At 34.5% G+C, this 23,423-nt stretch overlaps 3 protein-coding genes across 3 annotated transcripts; 2 read left to right on the forward strand and 1 right to left on the reverse strand.

Moving 5' to 3' along the window:
- On the forward strand, positions 783-2,153 carry LOC18589378 (aspartic proteinase CDR1). Its single transcript, XM_018126834.1, has one exon. The coding sequence runs from the start codon at positions 783-785 to the stop codon at positions 2,151-2,153; it is 1,371 nt and encodes a 456-aa protein (XP_017982323.1).
- Positions 2,235-11,300, reverse strand: LOC18589379 (pentatricopeptide repeat-containing protein At5g57250, mitochondrial). The gene is made up of 2 exons (XM_007014325.2): positions 7,837-11,300; positions 2,235-3,217 (listed from the first exon to the last, which is right to left on the reverse strand). The coding sequence occupies exon 1, from the start codon at positions 11,219-11,221 to the stop codon at positions 7,958-7,960; it is 3,264 nt and encodes a 1,087-aa protein (XP_007014387.2). The 5' UTR covers positions 11,222-11,300; the 3' UTR covers positions 2,235-3,217; positions 7,837-7,957.
- On the forward strand, positions 19,935-20,934 carry LOC18589381. The gene has a single exon (XM_007014327.2). The coding sequence runs from the start codon at positions 20,149-20,151 to the stop codon at positions 20,683-20,685; it is 537 nt and encodes a 178-aa protein (XP_007014389.1). The 5' UTR covers positions 19,935-20,148; the 3' UTR covers positions 20,686-20,934.

The raw sequence follows: 23,423 nt of genomic DNA on the forward strand, positions 1-23,423 counted from the left end.
CCCTAACGGTATATGAATGAGATTCCCTTTTATGATGGGATGGTGTTATCCAAGGGAATGTTACATTCCCAGGCATATAATCATGTCAAGTATGAGAAAATTACATTTTCATATATATATATATATATATTTATCATAAAATATAAAAACAATATTACTTTTGATTGTTGGTTATTTAGATGATTTAGGGCTTTCAAAGGGATCTCGTTTTAATGGGTTCATATGTGTACCTGCAAGATCTTGATTTGGTTTTTTTGGCCATGAGCTGTAGGTGACTTGTTAAAATATTGAATAAAGGCCATTACATGTTTTTATTAACAAAAACCCATGAATGAAACTTGAAATATGAACAATGTTACTATCTTTTTTAATTTATGTTTATGTATATATTAACAAATTAATAATATAAAAAATAAAATATCATATCAATTCGTTTAAATCAATGATATTTATTGTTAACTTGATAAATTGTTAAGGATACTTATTCAAAGCGGAGGAAGGATTAATTCACACGCTGAACTTGATCTCTCATCATAAAAATAAAAGAAGATAACAATGAGTGTTAGGTCAAGTTTTAGTTGATTTTAGAGTAAAAAGATCCAAATATATAGAGGAGAAGCAAGATTGGTGCTTATACTCAAAGAAAGATTTTCCTTAAGCAATTCTGATTCTGTTCACCAAATTTCACTTACGTAGCCCATGCACTCCATGTGGAGACGGGTCTTATTAAATCCTGTAGCTCTAGGATTTCCCAACTTGATTGCACTTGCACTACTCTCACCATGGATTCAACACCACCTCCATTTGCAGTATTGTTTCCCTTGCTCCTTCTAACCCTGCCCAATTTCTTAGCATTGCCTAATTCCGCCACAAGGATTGCCTCCACCATGAAACCTCGACGCCTACATGCTAAACTTTTTCACTATAACTCCATTTTCTCTCCAACCTACAACCCTTCTGATACAGTAGTAGATCATGCAACCTACATGGTGCAAAATTCGGCTGCTCGTCTTGCCTACCTACGATCAAAAGTTAGGACGAGTTTAGCCAGCAGTAACGATGTTCAAGCCCATCTTGACATCGATAGAGGAATCTTTCTTGTGAAATTTTCTTTAGGGCAGCCCCCTGTTCCCCAGCTTGCTGTGATGGATACTGGCAGCACACTGTTATGGGTTGAATGCAAGCGTTGCATGGGCACAAAAGACTGTTTCGATCCTTCCAAGTCCTCCTCATATGCAGCTACGTCATGCGAAGATGCAAAGTGTGACTCCTTGCCTCGCAAAAGCTGTGATACTGATTCAAATCAGTGCAAGTTTTCGATAGCATATGAAAACCACTTTTCGACTGGCGGAGTTCTTTCAACCGACCAATTTACCTTCGAGACATTTGATGAGGGCAGCGTTGTGGTGCCTAATGTGAGTTTCGGCTGTAGCACTACTGGAGGCCTAAGTGGGAGGAAATTCAATGGGATTTTCGGACTTGGAGATTCTCCAACATCTTTAGTCACCAAGCTGGGAAACAAATTTTCCTATTGCATTGGAAACATGAACGATCCGGAGTATAGTTACAATAGGTTAGTTATTGGTGACGGGGCAGACATTGAAGGTTATTCAACGCCTTTCGAAATGTACAAGGGCCTTTACTACGTAACCCTTGAAGGTGCAAGTTTAGGGGACATAAGACTTCATTTTGATCCCAATGTATTTAAGAGGACTCTCCACGGCTCTGGTGGAATGATAATCGACTCTGGAGCAGAGTTAAGTTATATACCGGAAACCGAGTATAGTGAACTATACAGCAACATCCGTCTCTTACTAGATCCGTTCCTCCAACGAGTTATATATAAAACAGAGCGCTGGTCATTGTGTTACAATGGAAGTGTGAGTCGAGATCTTGTCGGATTTCCCGCTGTAACATTTCATTTGGCAGAGGGAGCTGATTTGGTTTTGGATACAGGAAGCTTGTTCTATTACAAAGAACCACAAGTATTTTGCCTGGCTATCCATCCAGTTAGATCCTTTGAGGACATTCCTGAACCTGATATCCTCTCTATAATTGGAATAAGGGCGCAACAGAATTACAATGTGGCTTATGATCTTACCAACCAAACGTTATATCTGCAAAGGATGGATTGCCAACTTCTTGATGATTGAACCTCTTTGCTTGGTTTTTTGTATACAGATTTCCAGATTACCCAAGAGTGGAAGGCAACTTAATTAGTTTCTCATCTCATATATGTTGCACACCCCAGTTCCTATAAATAATAAAAAAGTTCAGAGTGCATCACAGTCATTGCGTGCCTTTTAAGAGTAATCACTTGTCTATAAATTAAAACACGATTACTACATACTCAATAGGAAAATAGCTGAATGCCCCATTTTTTATTTTACAGTAATGTTTTATTGATACTAATAACCTAGATGTTGACAACCCACCACTACAAAATAAACAAAGGATCACGGGCAACATCACCGTATCTTCATCCAGTAGCCCAGTTGTTGAGAAACTGTTAGCAAGATTCTGCAACAGTCTTGAAGAAGAAAGTCGGATATGTCTGGGAATACAAGCTTAAATCATCTGACACCAAGTGCCCAGAGCAAAGTTAAATGCCACCATGCACAATCACCTGATTGCACCACTGGAATGAATCTTGCTGCAGCACTTGCACCAGATGATTACGTTTCATTTTATCTTGCATCGATGATCAACCCACCATCTAGTGGCTCTCTTTTGGAGAACTCCAGTAGTAATTTCAAAGTTTCTTCTTGCCCGTACTTAATAACTCCCATTGTCAAATAATAAATGTCACATAGTTCAATAGATGTTAAAAGGCCTCATTTGCAACCTATCTCCATAATAAGCAGCCAAATTTGTGCCCCCATTATCATTTCTGCCAAAAATTTTGCTCGCCCTGACTGTATAGCAACACAGTCCTTTCCTCATCAAATGCCTCAAAGAAAAGTTCTTTGAAGGCAAATTTTCCTCAAGTGCAGTGCCATCAACATATAATCCAGGGTAAAGGCACTACCCAGCTGAATCATGAAAATAGAAGAGTTGCCAGGCTATGTTACCACACAGGGAGAACTTTTCAGGGATCAAAAGAATGAAACAGCCTGATCAACATGTTTGATAGTTGGTAAGCACAGCAAGCATAAAAGGAAGCTGACAGTGCCAATGTTTACCAGCTCTGAAACTGGTGATCTGCCAACCGATAAATCTGAAAGAAATTGTATTTTTTTGTCAGAATACCAAGGAAGTCCCATTAGTTATTACTTTAAGTCACAGTCATTAAAGAAATTAATACAATTACTTTTATTCTAATAAGAACAGTTTGAAATTTGAATAAAGAGATTCTGGCCACTGATAAGAGAGAGAAATTGTCAGATTAGAAATTTAGTGCTTATCATCCCTGAGACAAGACATAATTTACCTGAGAAGATACACAACTGCAGCCGAATAGATGGATGGCTATGTTTCTAAGGCTTACCGCAGTAAGATGGAAACTGTTGAAGACTCCAAGTATTATTAGACTGTCTACCACAGAAGTCAGTATATAGATTCCTGAATCAGTTTTTAGATGCAGGAAGTCCTTTAAGAATTGTGTGCTACATAAAATTCACTACCAAAACCTAGAAGTCTAGCACAGCACTAAATTTGGCTCACACCGAAGTTCGAAAGTTACGCAAGACTGCACATGTTTTTTTTTTATAACTTATTTGTTTCATGGCCAAGAATACGCAGACAGAGATCTATAGATGTGAGGTCCCTTATGAAACAGGGGAAGGGAGCAGGTGAAGAAATATCAGCAACTCCAACTCTATGGACAATTTAAATTCATCAAAGTAGAAATATACCAGGCCTATTGCTCCAAATCAAGCTGAGATAGTGACAACAGTGACAACTAAAAGCCTGTGTGATTGTGCACAGCTTGTGTGTGTGTTTTTATATATGTGGGCAAGTTCCAATTTGACACTGGCTGTAAAGATATTCTGTCCCCCAAGGAGACATCTCTGCAGTTAGAGATTAAAACTCCATTTTGGAGGTCTTAAGTGCAAACCCTAGGATGGGCAGGATGAAATTTATGCGATTGGGAAAGGGCTACCCCCACTGTGTAGCCTCAACATCACATGTCCAAAAAGAAAAAAGAACACATATTCTTCATTCTTTTACTAGCTCCTTCTTTTAATAAACTGTTACCATCTATTTTTGTTTTTAACAATTATTTTGTTCTCTCTCTCTTACATATTACCTAACGTTTCTCTTAATTAAAGACACCTTATCATTAACAAGAGTAACCTGGATTTGGTTGATGAACCAGCTAAATTTGTTAGTTGTAAAACTGTATTACAAATTTTAAGTAAATTATTTCGTAATATACCTAAACTAACATATTGGCAAAAACAATGAAGATCCAGCTATTAGATATCAAAACAATTCTAAATTTCAGCAAACAAGTAAAAACTAAACTAAAACTGCTGTAGATATTTCCTTTCAACCTACGAAGTTTAAATATTAAAAAAGAAAAATAGAAAGAAAGTAACCATCCAAAGAAGTTTAAAATCTCAGAACTCATCTAAAACTTGGAGCAACTCATTCAGCCCAAATTGACTTGAAAAGTCAAGTTCCAAAATCCAACCCCAACTTGAACCTAAACACCATTGCCATCTCCAGTCGAATAAAAGTGAGAAGCAAATGTGAAATTGAATGACTTGAATCAACCCATAAGTAACCCATACTGAAGTGACTTGAAAAGTCAACAAGCCGAACCAAATTGACTGGATACCAGAAACAACCTGAAGCTGACCACCTTGCTCAATTGCCACCTCTAGTTATATTCTTGACTTGAAGCAACATAAAAAATCACTAAGAAGAAAAACAGAAATATGTTTTTCTTTGTTACTTAGAGAATGAGTTATATGTTACTGCAATGTATCTTACACCTAAAGGCCTTATAACTACTTTAAGAGATGACATTTTAACAACTAATAATGATTTTAATATTTGCAAATATGTAGATCATGCATGCCAAAAGTTAAGTTAAGTTGACCAAAAGTTTGAGCTATACCCTCTGAATTCATATAAACATCTGATCAGCTTCAAATATGAGGCAAATAATAAATGGAAAACATAAACGCAATAATAGATTTCAAGAAATATGTACCACAGAAAAAGGGCAAAGAGGAGGGTTCCCACACTTAACTTTGGTTGATGCACTAACAAGCATGCATTAAAACACACAAATATTCAAATATTGAGAGAAATAAAAGCACAGAGCAATACAAATATGTCAGTATGACAATATACATGCATACAAATTTGTATGCATGTGTTCTGTTTCTGTGTCTATGCACATTTACCATTCATCTTCCATTAATAACTATTATTAAAGGCACTTGAGACCTAAAATAATTTGTTGTGACTTATTTTGGACAATAATGCATTCAACAACTTCTCAAATGACTAGCTCTAGGTGGATTAATTTTTTTCTCTACTCTCACTAGACTAATCACTCAATACCAGCAACCATTCTCTATATCAAAAATGGAGAGAGACATTAGATGAAGTTTTGTCGCCATTTAACTTGTCAACAATCAAAGAATATGGTGGCTTTGTAAGAGAGGGAGAGAGAGAGGGCGGAAAAGGATATGCAAATTCAATCAAAACATAAACCATGCAACTCATAGTAAAGAATTTAAAAAATATGGACAACATGAAAAGAAAGAGTATCTAATGGAAAAGATGGTGGAAGCTACACCAAATGAAGAGTTTAAAGATGCAAGTATTGGGTATTCCTTTTGCTTTTTTGAAAATTTTCAAATGAAACATAAAATTTAGATGTGTAGAGAACAAAACAACAACACTAAAAGGTGAGCTGCACAAACAGGGGAAGAATGATAAAGGGGGAGGGGAGGTGGGGGTGGGGTTGATTCTCAGTGGAAGGGTGCAAAGTTTTTGCTATTGACAACTAATTGGAATTAAGTGCTACATCTAAAAGTAAATTAGTATAAACAAAACAATCTTCATGAAAATGGCTAGCATGTGCAAGCCATAACTAGTCATAGCTGATAAATTATTTTAAAATGAATACAGGTGCATAATCCCACCTCTTATCCATTTAATATTATACATTTTAAGTTTTGGATGAGTTTTTAAGTATAAGAAATAAATCAACTCATATTAACTTAGTATCTCATGAAAATAGGACATGGCATATAACTAGCCCTCAATATACACGCGCATATGCGTACAAATCTATCTATCTATATATCTATATATGAGTGTGCATGCGCTTTAAGAAAACTTTGAAATATTTCCTCACTTCCAAGCCTCCACTCTTGCTCTTTCTTTGCTTTTAGACCTGAACCATGTGGAGTACATATTCATAGATGTGGACATATTAGCACTATTCCTCACTGATATATTGAGCAGCTAGAAGCTGATGCAATTATAGTCACCACTGTTGCAGACAGAAGCGAGCACGTGTTTTTCTGTTTCTTAGTTTAATTCTTTGGTAGCTTAACAATAATAATTTCCTTTCCCCCTTCGATTGCATGGAAGCTAAAGCAAAAAACAGTGGGCAACATTGATTTGCAACCAAAAAAAAAAAAAAAAAGAGGAAAAAAAGTCTAGAGATATGCATCAGGGACCAATATCACAATTGGCAAGAAACAAATTAAATTAAACCCTTATACCTGGAAACATCACCAAACCTTGGCCTTTTTTCCAACAAGACTGACGGTTGCACTATGTCCCGGAACCCTCAATATAGCACTCTAAGACCCAGTTGTTTCCAACACAGTTTTCTGGTAAATATTTATCTAATGAGTTTTCCTAGTACTATTCAGACACTGAAAAACAGACAAAAGTCTGTATCATCGAATTAGTTTTACTGACAAGGTAATTTAACAACAAAATAGAGAGTAAGAATGACAAAGTACAGCAACTATAAAAGCAAAAATATTGTTAGTCTCCAACATGTTCCTGAATCAAAAGCATTACAACTCTATCAATTAATTCACCCAATCAAACAAATGATTGTTAATTTAAAAAGTCAAGGAGTCTATTCCAACCACCTATATTGTCAATTTAAAAAGTGAAGGAGCCTACTCTCTTCACCTCTCTCTCACATCTCTAAAGCCATTTCTATTCTTCAAACAAAGGATAAATACCTAAGATTGTGAAAGGATAAGTCGATAAAATAAACAAATTAGTCAGCCAAAAGGCTACCATAATTCAGCCAAAGGGTTCTCCCCACCTGGCAACCCCCTCCCACCCCCTACTCTTGCTTCCAATAACAAAAAACCCCCTCTCAGTCCTCAATTTTTTAAGTCATCCTGACTCCTTTTCTTGCCCCCTTTCTTTACTGATGCCTCTTAAATTAAAGATTTTGGGTGTTGGTGGTCAAGGATTTGGGATCAATTTGGTAATGCTGGTGGGTTCTAGTGTTGGTTTGGTGATAGTAATGACAACATTATGGGTTTTACAAATGCTGATTTGGAGAAGTAGTTCATGACTGGGGCAGAACTATGTTGCAGCTTTTAGACAAAAATGTTTTTATTTATTTTCCTCGAGTCAAGTATATAAATTGAAAATTTATAAATGGGCAACAGAAATACAACTCTGTATTGCCAGTAAGTTTTAATGGTGAATGACCCACCAAGTAATTTTCCCTAATCGAACACTTTTCAGTAGTAAAGGTATAAGGTAAGCTTCATAACCAAAAAAAAAAAAAAAAGAGCAGCAGCAATTAAGTCCCAAAATCTTAAGAACATGGTGCTGACAGATTTTTGCCAGGAATAATAAGTATATGCACAACAAAGAAAATGTGAAAGTTACCTTTTTGAAGACCAGAAGAAGCTTAAATAACATGATTGTCATCGGCTTTAGCTTCTTGTCCTATCTTGGAGGCAGAGAGTTTTAGGTTTTTGTCATAGCAACCAAAAACTTCGTAATTTGACTACAGATCTCCCTGCAAACTTGAAAGCATTTCATTCACATATTTATTTGCCTTGTGCAGCTCCCCTTTTGAACAGAGTGAACTAAGTAAGGAATAGTTAAAGCCAAAGCCACAAAATTGGGATTCCTCGTTTCCAACATTATAATTTTCTACTAACTTCCTTATTTGCTGTGGGTCATGCAACGCACAATCTAGATCAGATTTTTTATTGGGTCTCGCTGATGCAGTGGGGACTGCAGAAAGAGCTTCACTCTTCAAGCGTTTGTTTGGTGCTTGAGATTCTTGATAAGCAGTAGACCACCTTTGAATAGGAAAAAGTATAGACCCAATTTCACTAAGAACTACCAGAGCTTCTTGAATACTTCCTTGCTCACATAAGTATACAAGAAAACTTTCTATTGACTCTGACTCAATCTCAGTATCAATTCTATTTATCAGCTGCATAACCGATTTTGTCTGAAGCATTTCTCTTAAGATACTCCTTGCCTCTTCCATCCTTCCTTTTGCACTAAGACCCCGTATCATATGAATAAAACCCAAGAAATCAGGAGATATACCTTTCATTTTGAACTCAGAAAAGAATGTAAGAGCCCCTTCCATGTCACCTTTCTTGCAATAGCCATAAATTAGAGCACTAATAGTGAAGTCATCAGGCTTTATACCTTTTATCTCCAGATCAGACATAAGTTTCAAGGCTTCATCCATTGGACCAAACTTACAGTAATTGTCAATTAATGAGTTATAAACACATATATTTGGTTCACAGCCCTTGAAGATCATACCATCAAAAATTTTTCTGGCTTCTAGCAGAAAACCTTGTTTACATAAGTTGTCAATCAGTGCTGCATATGTGACTCTAGAGGGAACCAAGTCAATTCTTTCTAATGAGTCAAACAGTCGTAATGCTTCAATAAAACACCCCTGACGACACAATCCATTTATGACAGAATTGTATGTGACAATGTTAAGAGTAATCCCCTTATTTTTAACAAAAGAACACAGATCTAAGACCTCATTAAGGTATCCTTCCTTGCAAAGGGCATCAATGAGGATTGAGTAATCAATCACATCCATAACAGTAAAATTTTCACTGGCTTCCAAGACAAGTTTATAAGCATCCAATACTCTACCATCCTTTACAAGTTTTCTGAAAACAGAGGAAGGCAATGTGACTATTGATACTTGCTCCTTCATCTTCTTGAGAAACCGTAGTGCAATATCCATATCCTTAAGACACAAGTAGTGTGCCACAATCTTGTTAACCATAGACTCAACTAGGCCATACTCTTTCAGGAAGAAATTGAGAAAAGGCCCCACTAAAGACTGTTTCCCATCATCAATAAGTTTTTTTAATACCAAATTGTAGGAATTTTTTGCCAAAGCTAAACCTTTCCTCCTCATCACAATGTACACTTCACTTGCATCTTCAATGAAACCTCTTTCGCACAAGAAACAGATAGCATCATCACATATACTTTTGTACATGTCAGACCCAAATTTCTCAAGTTTGTAAACAAAACTCCTAACTCCCTCTGCACCTCTTTCAGCGAAAGTTGCCATGATCAACATCTTAGAGATACCCATGTCCAAAGCCAAACCTTTCTTACCAAGTTCAAAAAACACCTCAGTGGCCATATCAACCATTCCTCTTTTGCATAGCCCACTTATGATGCAATTATAGCATGCAACAGAAGAAACAAAAGACATCCTATACTCATCAAATACCTCAAGTGCCTCCTCAATTCGACCCACTTTACAATAGCCATCAATCATTGTGCAATAAGTAATCGAATCTGCATTCAAATCCATTTCAGGCATTGCTTTGAAGAGTGCATGGGCATCTTCAAATGCACCAACCGTAAATAGTGCTTTGATAAGTATGTTACATGCAACAACATCCATACGAAGCCCTGCTTCATCCAGTTTTCCTTTTGTCTCAAAAAACCTCTTCACATTCCCTTCTTCAGTGTACCCATGCAGCAGTATACTGTATGTTACAATATCACCCTCTACCTGTTTGAATATATTATCCGCTTCAGATGTCCTACCAACCTTACACAACCCATTAATGACTATATTATATGTAACAATACTTGGTTTAATGCCCTTCTTCTCCATTTCATCCAGTAGATGAAAGACGCAATCAAAATCTCCTTTCCTGCAAGCTCCCTCAAGCAAAGTTGCATACATGAACTCATCCACTTCAATCCCCATAGCTTCAACTTCCTTGAAAAATGTAAATGCCTCCTCCAATTTCCCTTTTTTGCAAAATCCTAACATGATTGCCGTATATGTAACCACATTGGGTACCACCCCATCTTTGAACATCTTCTTCAAAAACCCAACCGCCTTTTCCACTGTACCCTCCTTTGAAAATCCATCGATGAGAATAGTGTAGCTAACAGTATCCGGGTTTATTCCTCGTTCCACCATCTCTCTATGTTTTTTTAAAGCCTCCATTAAACACCCATTTCTAAAGTACCCACAAATCCAACAGCTATAAAGAATAACATCCAATGCCAGTCCTTCTTTTTCCATCATAGAAACCAAATCACAAGCCTCATTAAATCTACCCAACATATTAAAGGTGCTTAACAGAGCTGTATAAGCAACAACATTAGGCCTTAAAGCTCCTGACTTTATGGCATTTTTGAAAAATCCAAGTGCAAGGTCAGGTTTCCCAATCTTACAAAAACCAGTAATCACTGAACTACAAACAAAATTATCAAAAGGGTATCTAACTTTGTCATCTATCATCAATTCTAACACCTCAATCGCTCCATTCTTATTTCCTTGAGATATAAAACTATGAATCAATGAACAAAATGTCAAAGAAGAAGGCAATGTACCATAATTCCCTAACCAATGCTTTAACAGCAAAAGACCCTTTTCTGGGTTGCTTTGGATGACACCAAATCCTTGAATTAGAGAATCCCAAAACCGGGTTTTGGGGAAATTTGAAGAGTTTGACAGCTGGGTAGTCATCAAATGCTCCGCTTCTTCAAATTTGTGCAATTTGAAGAGAGCCCAAGTGAGGATTGAGTGAGTTTGGGAGTTGGCTTTGATATTGTTTGACTCCAACTGAGAGAAGAGATGGATAATTGAGTTGAATCTTTGGGTGTGGGAGAGAAACAGAAGAAGTCGGTTAACGGACTTGAGAGTGGGAGTGAAGCCTCTTTTAAGTAGTGTTTGAAGAGGTGGAATTTTATGAAGGTTATCAAAAGAAGAAGAAAATGAAGGAGAGAATTTTATGGGAAAAGGCATGGCTTTCGCTTTTTCCTAATGCATTTTCGAAGTTTGCATTGCTCGGTGGTGTGGAGCAATGGGCATGGGTGGTTCTGAAATTTTCTTTGTTACAGCCACTTTGGGAGGTTTACTGTTTATTTATTCTTTAAGCAATGGGTATGAAAGGGTTAGGGGTCTTTTAGGATGATTAAGTATCCCTTCATTATCATTAATCTTAGGGACCAGTGAACTAATTTTTTACAAGATAAATTTCACCTGCACCCACTTCTTTCACATATAAAGCTTTACGTTTTACTATTCTCATAAGAGATAATAATGTTAAATTTTCCCTTCAATTTTCACGAAAATAACAATAAGACTTTTACATTAAAAAACATTATTTCTTACCTCTGAATCGTAAACTTGGTTCACACAATTGAAGTTAGAAAAACTACAATTCATATAACCTTTCTTCCTACTTATTGCAGTAGTCTTAGAAAAGCTACAACAATCAATTAGTTAGGTCTTGAGCTTACTGATGGTATGCACTACATGTGTGGAGTACCTGCCTTTGCCGTCTTTGTCCTAAGTAGTACTATCTGTTTATATTCTAAATCAAATTTCAAATTTTCATCATCACACTTCTCTACCATCTCTCAGCCAAGCTCTTCAAATTCTTCACAGGCTTACCATTAAATCCTAAGTGTTAACAATGTCCTCTTATTGCTACTCAAATAAAAAAAAAAAAAAAAGTCCTCATATCCAATGTTGGCATTAGCCACAAGAACTTGAGACACCATAAGAAGCTGAATATTCATGTGCCAACCTCTTGCTTGTATGAGCCTTTACTGGAAAGGAGAAACAAGATTGATATACATGTGTGGAGATGAGCTGTGTGTTTATGAGAAATTGGATTAGTCTTTTTTTGTTGTAAGAGAACCTTCTTTTGTCATCTTCCTACAACTACAACCCAATGATTTTTAATTTTTTCTCTTCAATTTTGAGTTGATTCTCTCTCTAGAAGCAAATCTGGAAATCGTAGGTTCAATCTGTTTTCTCTCTTTTTGAACAAGAATTTGGAAAAGTTCAAATGCAAGAAATAAGGCTTTCAAACATAAAGGATTTTATTGTCTTTTTAATGAAAATTTAATTGAAAATTTAACACTATTACCTTGTGACCTCAAAGTGTTATATGGAAAATGTCATACTGCAAGGAATTTAAGTGGAGTTTATCTTTTTTATATATAAGATTCAACTTTTGCAAATTTAAAGCTAATAATATAAATATATAAAAAGAGAAATGTTATGAAATATAACTTGAAGGAATAACTATGAGAGAAAATATTTAAAGAGAGTAAGAAGATGTTATTTGAATGTGATTTTACAAATGAAGTAAATGGCTTATTTATAGGTTGATAACCCTTATTCTAGATAAAATTTATGAGATTAAAATAATGCTAAGGGATTTAATTTGGACATAATCAAATCTATATATACATAATCCAATATAAGATTTCAAATCAGACTAAACACCTATATCTAGCTTGTTGGGCTGTTTGGTCTATCTTGGTTGCCTTGCTTGCTCTGAACTCTTAGGGCATTTTATAATGGACATTCACATATTTTCATAACACTCCATTTGAATGCTCATTATACTAAGAATATACTCCATTAAAACCTTATTAGGATAAAACCTCATGAGAAAAAATCCAAGTGAAAGAAAAAAGAATATAATCATTTTCAACAATACGTTTTTGAAATACTGTCTCATTAAAAACCTTACCAAGAAAAAACTAACAGAAAAAACCTTGATAAAGGAAAAGAGTACAGTATGTATTTTGCTCCCCCTGATGATATCATTATTTAAGATCTTTAAACAACGCATTCCAATCGTTTATAACAACTTTTCAAATGTTGTAGTAGGAAGGGATTTGGTGAATAAAAATGCTAGATTGTCACTTGAATTAATTTATGGAACACTAATATCACCATTTCTTAGAGATTATGAGTGAAGAAGAATTTTGGCGAAATATGTTTTGTCCTATCACTTTTAATGTATTTTCCCTTTAACTGGGTTATGCAAGTTGTATTATCCTCATATCACATGGTTGAAATTTCTTTTTTGGTTGACAAGCTACCCGTTTCTCGAATATGTTGAGTTATAAATCTTAACTAGGCACCTTTACGACTTAGCTCATGAATTGTTAAAATTTCTGCATAGTTATAAGAACTAGCAACTATAGTTTGTTTTACATAACACTATAAAATTGTTGTACCTCCATATATGAATAAGTAATCTGTCTAGGATCAAGCTTTATGTGGATTAGATAAATTTCCTACATCTGCATAGTCAATTAAATTTGATTTTGATGCATTTGAGTAATATTAGCTCACATCCATTGTTCTTTGGAGATATTAAAATATATGTTTAATTTTATTCCAATGTCTTCGAATTGAAGAAGAACTATATCTTGCTAATAAATTTACAGCAATTGATATATCAGGTTGTGTATTACTAGCAAGATACATTAGTGCTTCGATTGTATTAAAATATGATATTTTAAGACCAAGAAGTTCTACATCATCCTCATGAGGTTGAAAAAGGTCCTTTTTAATATCAGTGACCTTACAATCGTTGGTGAACTCAATGGATATGCTTTGTCAATATAGAATCATTTCAGCACTTTTGCTATATAATTTAGTAGATGCACAAAAATTTCATTTGTCAAGTGCTCAATCTAAAGACCCAAAAAAAATTTTGTTTTCTTCAAAGTCTTTCATCTCAAATTCTTTCTTTAAGTAACTTATGACTTTGTATAACTTTCACAAGTTCCAATAATATTCAGGTTATCAACATAAATAGCAATTATGATAAATTTAGGTCAAAATCATTTTATAAAACACATGGGCATATAGTATAATTTTTATAGCCTTCTTTTAACAAATATTCACTAATGCAATTATACCACATACATTTAGATTGCTTAATCCATATACATATTTATTTAATTTGATTGAATAAATTTTTTGAGAATTGTGTGCTTCAGGCATCTTAAATCATTCAAGATTTTTTATATAGATATCAATATCATGTGAGTTATATAAATAGGTTGTAGTTGCATTCATTGAATGCATTTCAATCTTTTCATGTATTGTCAAACTAATTAAATATAGAAATATAATTGCATCAATTACAAGAGAATATGTCTATTCATAATCAATACAAAGTCTTTAGGTAAAACCTTGTGCGACAAGCCATACTTTATATCTAACAATCTCATTTTTCTTATTTTGTTTAAACACAAATACCTATTCAGATCCTGCCAGTTTTGTCAAGCCCAGCTCTATAATATACTTGCCATGTCATTCATGTACTTGATAGTATGTCTGCATACTTGGATGTCTCGAAAAATTGTTAAAAGTCGGTATCATACCTAGTGGTACAATTAAGTTGATTAAAGCCTTGAACTAGTCCAAATAGAGATTTTAGGATGTATTTGAGAATTATTGAACCTTAGAATGTCTTAAAATGGTGATTTGGAGTTCGAGGATTAATTTGGAATCTAATCGGGAATTTTCGTAATGTAGGGGCAAAATGGTCATTTTGCCACCCCGATGGCAAAAATTGGAATGTTGGACGAGATTTTTGACAAAGTTTGACTAGTTGGAACATAATTTGAATTTGAGAAATGAAAAATTTCAATTCCGAGTATAAAGGCAAAACGGTTATTTCACGTGTCCACGAGGACATAATTGGAGTTTTTGAAATTTTACACCACCATGACACTTGTCAAGCCCATGAAGTTCACCTATTATCATTTTTATATCTTGGATAATTAAGGTATTATATGTGGTGGTAAGAAAATGCTTAATTGTTAAGTTTTAACCATGGACCAATCAAGTGGTGACACATGTCAAGTTTTTATTGTTTTATAATTTCCTTTATAAACTCAACATTCACTCTCTCATTGCCGTCCAAGCCAAAGAACAAAGGGGGAAAGAATAAAAAAACTCTAAGGAGGAAAAATTCAAGAGAAATTCATTGGATTTTCAAAAAATGAAGTAATCAGAGATAAGATTTCGCGATTTAGCTTAAGATCTACCTTACCCATGCTTTCTTTGTCATTTTCTATGGTTGAAACTCAAGTTTTCATGATGGAAGCATGCTGGCCGAATCAAGGGGGGAAGGTTTTGATGATGGTTTTTGATAGATTCCAAGCTATCTAGGTGTTTTTAGTGTTTTGTGATATTCGGTATGAAAAACAAGCAAGAAAATAACATGTTCTTTATTAAACCCTAATTGGCTAAATTCTATAGGGAATATTTTGAAGATGAATTTTGTCATATTTCATGTTATCTAGCTCGTATTTGATGATTTGTGATGTCGGATATCGAAAACAGTTATCGAAAAGTATAGTTCCTTTAGTAAACGACTTAAACGATAATGAGAAAATTATAGTAAATGGACTTAGAATTGATTTCTAATGCGGTATACGGACTTATTGGAGTATCGAAAGTGCAATGAATCTATTTGGAGTTGAATTAGATGTTTTGGCTAATTAAACAGTGTATAGTGCGAGTTAGGTCGAATACCATTTCAGTCCAATAACAATTGAACCTACATAGAACACCATTTTTAAGTGATTATTCGAACACTTCTTATTCAATTTCATACATTCATAAAGAGCCTGAAATAGTTTTATAATAGTTTGGCATAACTATATTGAATTACTTGTTATGCATTATGTATAGGTGGTGAGCCTTCTAGTAAGGGTAAGAATATCGTACCCGAAGACTAGGAATAGGAGTACTCCCGTTATAGTGAGTAACAAACTTTCATCTTAACTATCTAAAATTGTTTCTACTCGTTTTTATGTTTTAAAGAATAATGAGTTTAAATTGTAAATTATTATGTTTTAAAATTGAAGTGTTGGTTAAACGAAATGAGATTTATACCTTGTTTTGAAATCGAATACTGGTTTTGGAAATTGAGTAAGTAGAGACTATATACTCATGTTTGATATATGGTTTGAATTGATGGCTTATGACAATGTGATGGCATGAATGGCTAGATTTGTGTTTGTGTGGAATATATGAATTGTTTTGTTTTACCATGACAGGCTGGGTAATATCATATTAGCCATGCCATGCTGCTGAAATTTTTATTGATTTGGTGGGGTAAGTGATTAGCTTACTGTAGTGGGCGGGTTTTCGTGGACCAGCCTATTAGAGGGGCACGGTAAACCCCGTTATATTTTACCTTAGTAGGAGAGGCGCAGAGGGTATCTCCTAAGGTAGTTTAGAGTTCACTTAACGTTGAACCACCACGTGAGGGTGAAACTCAGCCAACACCAAAGAACGACTACGTTTTTAAATGTAAAAATAAATTTTTTTGTGTATATATTAATTTAACAGCCTTGGCGGACTCAATTGGATACTCGGCATAAGGTGTCACCGAGTACGAGTTTTGGCACGAGCCAAGTTTTAAGAGAGTCATAAGCCTTACTGATTATTTTTTATGAAATGTAATTGTTTTATATGGTTGAAATGAGTTTTAATATTATGAATCATATTATGAAGAGATGTTTTAATTGTCTCCATTTACTTGGCTTTAGATGTTATAGATGAACTCTGCTTACTCACTGGGTTTATAAAAACTCACTCCTTTCTTTTCACCCATTTCAGGTTCAGAGCAGTCTGTAGACAGTCGATTTTATCGAGGGTTTGCTTTTGGATTTGCACCCTTAGAAATCGTAGGTCTATAGTCCTATTTATTTTTGTTATTTTGGGGCTCACATGTCATTGTAAAATATTTTTGTATACCCTGGCGCTGTGTGCTATTATGTATATGAATTTATTTTGTTATTAAACTACAGTAATTGTTTACGTAGAATTTTATAAATATTGTTTTATATAAAAATGGAATATTTTATCCAATATTTTTATCTAGTTCTATTAGTTATAAATTCACTTTAAATAGATGATTTAGACACATAGATTTATTTTTTTATATGAAATGTATATTCTTCATTCATATGCTATATTTTTAGTAGGTTTCAAAATTTTCAGATAAAAATAACCAAAATACCCATGTGCGGTAAAAATTACTTTTTGATTGTCTTTGATTTGAAAATACTCTATATTCCTTTAAAACATGATATTTAGTAACTGTTGCTCTTTGAAAATATGATATTTGAAAATACAAGGAGGAAAAGAATAAAAATGATTAAAAAAAAAGAGTGAAAGCAGAAAAGAGTTGAAGCTCAAACATAGCTCACAAGCTTTTTAGAAGAATATGAGTGGCTTGCTCTAGCTTGGTTTTCTCTCTTTTTCTTCTTGTTCTTCATTTCATTTGATTTTTTATCAAATGATCTTTTTCTCAACTCTATTATGGCCCAATATGTGTTGGAGAAGTCCCTTTTATACTTGAAAAAAGTTTATAGCTGTTGGAGATGACTTGATGGAAAAACTAGCTATTTTTCTTGTCTTTTTCATGTCTAAAGGCTACTAAAAGTCGACTGTTTCTTTTCGAGAATTGATTTTTCTTTGATCTTGAGCTTTTTGTTTCTTTGAGAATCAATTCTTCATTCTTAAGGTGCTGATTCTTCTTGTTTGAGAATCGATTCTTGCTTTTCCAGATGTTGATTCTTCTTGTCTCACTTAAAGCTTGTACTTTTATGTTTTTCTTAAGAATCAACACTTGCTTCACTATGTGTTGATCTTTTTTATAGTCAAGCAACAAAATTTTAATTTGAATTTGGTTTTTGGCGTTCCATTCTTATCCTTTCATCCATCCCTTTCTTTTTCTCCAAGTTTCTTACTTTTCTCTTTGGAGTTTCAAGAATCAATATATGTCTCTCCAAGAATCGATTCTTTGTGCTTATGTTTCTACCTAGACTTGCAAGAATCAAATTTTTGACTCCCAAGTGTCGATTCTTGGAATTCTAGTAACTTGTTTTGAAATTCTAACTTATAGGAATCAACTTTTTAACCATTGGGAATCAATTCTTGAACTTCCAGAGGCTTGTCTAAGTATTCCATCTTACAAGAATCAACCCTTCCTTACTTGAGATTAACTTGCAGTAGTAATTTAAGGTTCATGTACACCTTGGAATCAATTTCTCTTGTACTAGAATCAATCTTTCAAGCCCAAACTTGGGAAAATCCACATCTTTGGTTTCCTTTCTCACCCACTCTTGCACCATTTTTGCTTGTTGGCTCTTCTTTACTTAGAATCGATGATTGCTGTATGGAGAATCAATTCTGTCAAGCTTGGAATGTTTCAATACTTTCTTTTTGGGTTATTGATTCTCGTTCTTTTCAGTGGCTCTTTAAATTCCTCACTTTTGTGAACCTATCTTTCACTTCAACATCTCAAAAGTGAACATTAGGGAGATCATAAAACTTATTCAAGCAAGTTTAATACTCATACAACTAAATCAATCAAGCTTGTAGTCATTTCAAAAACGAGTGTATGAGAGTTCAATAATTTCAAGAATTATTCAAGCACACTTAAAACTCTTACAACTAAATTGATCAAGCTTGTATTTCAAAACAAGTGTATGAGAGTTCAACTTCAAGAACTAATCAAGGATCACTCAAATAAGTTCAATCAATTTTGCTTATTTTGTCATTTCAAAACTATTATCATTTTAAAGCTCATAAAGCTAACGTATAGAAATATATAGGTTGAATCAGATTCTTTACTTGCTTTACAGAGGATTGCCAACCACAGTTCTAATTTGGATCCAAATGCCCATTTATTAAGAGATATCCAAGAATTGCTTGATTAAGATTGAGACCGTTTTCTCACTCACATTCATCATGAAGCCAATTAGTGTGTCAATTGGATGGTCATTAATTATGAAGACTTCTCTTTGAGGTTGCATATCATTTATTTTCCACCAGTTGGAATTCTTACTTATCTTTTAGTAGACAATTTAGTAATTTTTTGATCTAGAATGATGTAATTTGCTGTTTTATTCCATATTATATAAAAATCAATATGCAATTAGAGTAAAACTTGAATCTAAAATTTAAAAATACCAAAACTGGGTCAACTTTCTTGAAGTAAACGCTTACTACTACATTCGGGGGGAAAAAATAAAATCAGTGGACGTGCCTTTCGCCCTTAGTAACCCCAATTAGGGGTTTGGAGGTATACTGAAAAAGCTTTTCCAGTCAAATTGAAAACAAAAATTTTGGACTTTTTGCTATAGGAAGTCTTCCTGGGTATCCTATCCACCTCCACCCAAACCCCACGGCGACTACAATCTGTATTCTGTCCAAAGAGTCATTGAGTCATCAATGGACCAGTCTAGCTATCTAGTCATCAAATGGGTCATTGGGTTGACTCCTTCAACTGACCTGTAGAAATGTTGAAATTGTATTTTGATAACTAAAAGGAAAGCTAAAATATAAATACTGGAAATTATAATGAGAAAAGAATAAAGAGGCAATAAACCAATAGAAAAATTATGCCTTCATGGGTCCACTTATTTATTTATATGCTTTTGTCCAAATCAAAGTCCAGATACATCTTTTTCTTTCTTTTTGAGGGATTTGGAGTCACTGTGGTACCATAGCAATTCAAAAAGTTTTCATTATCAGAAAAACCCCAATTTCCGCCACAAATTATTATTACTAGTATTTTTTTTTTATCAATTTGTCTTAAACAAACATTAACTAATAAGTGTGTCGCAATCTCAAGACAGACAGTCACATATTCAAACAAGGCTAGGCCAGTCAGAGAAGGAGGATATTAGCAATATAAAACCCGCAAAGCAGTTGGGCAATCTGTTACTCAATTACAAAGTGGGAGTGATAATCTTCTTTTCTATCCATATCCAATTATTCCTTAGAATTTAGATAGAATACGTTTGCTTTCCACAAAATAAAAATAGGCAGAGAAAGTGCCAAAAACAAAGAGAGAAACAAGGAAGAGATAATTGAGAGATCAAAATCAAATGGGTTGCAGTTTCTCCCGCGGATCATCGTCCACAGTAAAGAACATAATCCGAGTGGTTCACCTCAATGGCTATGTAGAAGATTTTGAGTATCCTGTTTCGGTCGGTCAACTCACCGGTAAGCCACCTAAGCAATTCCTGTGCACACCAGCTCAACTCATTTCCGGCTGTTCCCAGGGTCTTCAACCCGACACCATCCTGGAAGCAGGCCGTATCTATTTTCTTTTACCATACTCTACGCTACATCCTGATGTTTCTCCTGCGGACTTGGCATCCTTAGCAAGGAAGCTCAGTGCCAAAGCTAAGTCGACCAACTGTAAGGCAAAGTCACCAACATCAAGTCAGTATAGTCATGGGTCAAGCCCACTTTGGAACTCACTCGGTAGGAGTCCTAACCGGCTAAGGGAGTCGGATTCAGGCATGAAATCTCACGGGGCACAAAGCTCCTCCCGCGTGCGGACATGGAGACCCGTCTTGGACACCATCAGAGAAAAGTCATTTAATCGGAGAAGTGAATCAGATTTGCAGGAAACTTAGTTCAAGGCAATGGAATGGTTTTGAATCTCGGGTAGTGATAGTATGATCATTATTGTAAAATTGTAAACGATTGGAGATCAAAAGAAAAAGAGTGATATTGTAGCTTAAAGCAGTTGGGAGGATTCTAATATCATGTATTGTTGTAAAGATGACATTTGATGAGCTTTTGTGATTTCTAGTCATTTTCCAATTCTGTTTAGTGTGACTCTAGGCTGTCAATTAAATACAATTAAAATCTTACAATTCTAAGTTGCAAATTCCATCATTAATGAATGTTTTAAATAAAAAGTTGTTTCATTCATCTTAAAATAACATTTAACAATCCATCAAAAATATGAGAGAACTTGAAAAAAATGAGTCTCGTGAAAAAGATTTCATACGTCTCTCAAAAGTAAAGTGAATACATTAGAGTATTTGTACCCTGTTTTCTAAACTATCTAACTTTGGAGGGGAATTCAATTTCAAGTTAGTTACAGTATGACACACGTAAGAGGCTTATTCTTCATCATTTAGCTTTGCCAATTAAATTGCAGACTTCAACCTCTTTCTTTGATCTTCATCTAAGTATCCTGGTTGATGCTCCCCCTCAAGATGCAAGTGTATGCTATGAACATGCATCTTGCAAAGTAGCTTATAGAACTACTTCGGTTGTAAAGCCTTAGTAAGCAAGTCTACAACTTGTTCTTCTGTTGAAATATACGCAAGTTCAATGACTTTAACAAGCACCTTTTCTCTTATCAAATGACAGTTCATCTCTATGTGCTTGGTACGCTCACGGAAGATTGGATTTTTACAAAGATGTATTGCTGATTGATTGTCATAATAGAGTTTCACTGCTGTGTCTTGAGTCACTCCAAAATCTACTAAAAGATTCTTTAACCAAACCACTTCACAGCATGTTGAGGCCATTGACCTATACTCTGCCTCAGTAGAACTACGAGCAACCATGATTTGCTTCTTGAATATCTAGTTAACTAAGGAATTACCAAGAAAAATACTATAATCAATAGGCACTATCACAATAGGCAAAAATCTTTAAGTCTGATACTGAGCTCAGTAAAATTCCCTATCTTGAAAAAGCCTTCAAATATCTTAGTATTTTGTGTGTTACAATCAAGCGCTCGTCAATAGGCTTGTGCATAAATTGGGACAACACTTGAACAACATAGGAAATGTCTGGTTTTGTAAAGGTCAAGTATAATAGCTTTTCTATCAATTGCCTATAGCTAGTAAGATCAACTCTTTTATTTGTATCAATTTTCTTCTTCAGTTCATGATTTTAATCTATTGGTGTTGTTAATGGCTTACTACCAAGCAAACTAAACTCTTCCAAAAGATCCAGGACGTATTTTCTTTGACATAATGAAATGCCTTCATGTGATCTTACAACCTCAAGCACCAAAAAATATTTCACAGCTCAAATATCCTTGAGTTTATATTGTGATCTCAAGTAAGCCTTAACATCATTTGTTGCTTGATCAAAGGTACTTCCTATTAGTATATCATCAACATAAACAAACAAAGCCATAAAATCACCATTGATAGTATGTAAAGTAAACAAGAAATAATCTGACAATGACTGCTTGAAGCTATATTGCAAAAAAGAAGCAGTAAACTAGAAGTTCTATTACCTTGAAGCTTTCTTGAGACAATACAATGAATTATGTAGCTTACATACCAACTGAGTACCATGTGGTTACTCCCCCTTAACAGAAAGTCTTTTAAACAGAAATATTTTCCATTATCAACCTTAAATCTTGATAAACAAACAATCAAATGATTCAAGGTTCGATAAAATTCAACAAAAATACAATGCCAAACAAGAAATTAGATCTGTTCAAGCAACAAACACTACATAGTTGAGAATCTTCACACTAAATTGAGAAAAAAAAAAAGCAGAATCATGTAAAAAGTTAAGAAAAAATCATAATAGGAACCCTAGTTTCCTACTCTTATACCATGTAAAATCTAAGAGAACTTGAGAAATATAAGTCTTGTGAAAAAGATTTCATATGTCTCATAAAAGTAAAGTGAATATATCAGAGTATTTATACTCTGATTTCTAAACTAACTAAACTTAGAGGGAAATTCAGTTTCAGGTTAGTTACAAGTTTAAATAAAAAGCTAACTACTGCTCAGTAAAAGTAAAAGGTAACAAGTTAAAATAAATATACATGTGTGTTTTCCTCTATTTACATTATTGGCCCCGTTGAAGTGCTTAAGGGGGGTGAACTTTTAACCAATTAGAGAGAGAAAGATGTATAGCTTGTAGTAGCTAAATAACACCAAGTAAGGAAAGGGTAGAGATAAGTGGATAATGTAAGAGTGTTAATAGTAGTTCAGTCCCCATGACCTACATCCACTACCTTGATCACCCAATCAAGGATTGTTAATGCAACTACACTATACTAGTAGAATTAACAGCTTCCACTAAGCTTTTACAAGGTGAGCTTCTAACCCAAGCTCTAATCCCTTTCAACAAGCTTTAGAGTGCTTCTCACACTCTAATTTAACAATTAGAGAGAGAATGATGTAAAACTTGTAGTAGCTAAAAGACACAAAGTAAGGAAAGGGTAGAGAGAAGTAGATAATGCAAGAGTGTTTATAGTGGTTCAGTCCCCATGACCTACATCCACTACTTTGATCTCCCAATCAAGGATTTTTAATACAACTACACTATACCAGTGGAATTAACAGCTTCCACTAAGCTTTTACAAGGTGAGCTTCTAACCCAAGCT

Source organism: Theobroma cacao, chromosome 9, assembly GCF_000208745.1.
Source record: "Theobroma cacao cultivar B97-61/B2 chromosome 9, Criollo_cocoa_genome_V2, whole genome shotgun sequence".
NCBI lineage: Eukaryota > Viridiplantae > Streptophyta > Magnoliopsida > Malvales > Malvaceae > Theobroma > Theobroma cacao.

Coding starts and splice junctions, on each gene's coding strand:
- LOC18589378 (XM_018126834.1), top strand. CDS start 783: ATGGATTCAACACCACCTCCATTTGCAGTATTGTTTCCCTTGCTCCTT.
- LOC18589379 (XM_007014325.2), bottom strand. CDS start 11,221: ATGCCTTTTCCCATAAAATTCTCTCCTTCATTTTCTTCTTCTTTTGAT.
- LOC18589381 (XM_007014327.2), top strand. CDS start 20,149: ATGGGTTGCAGTTTCTCCCGCGGATCATCGTCCACAGTAAAGAACATA.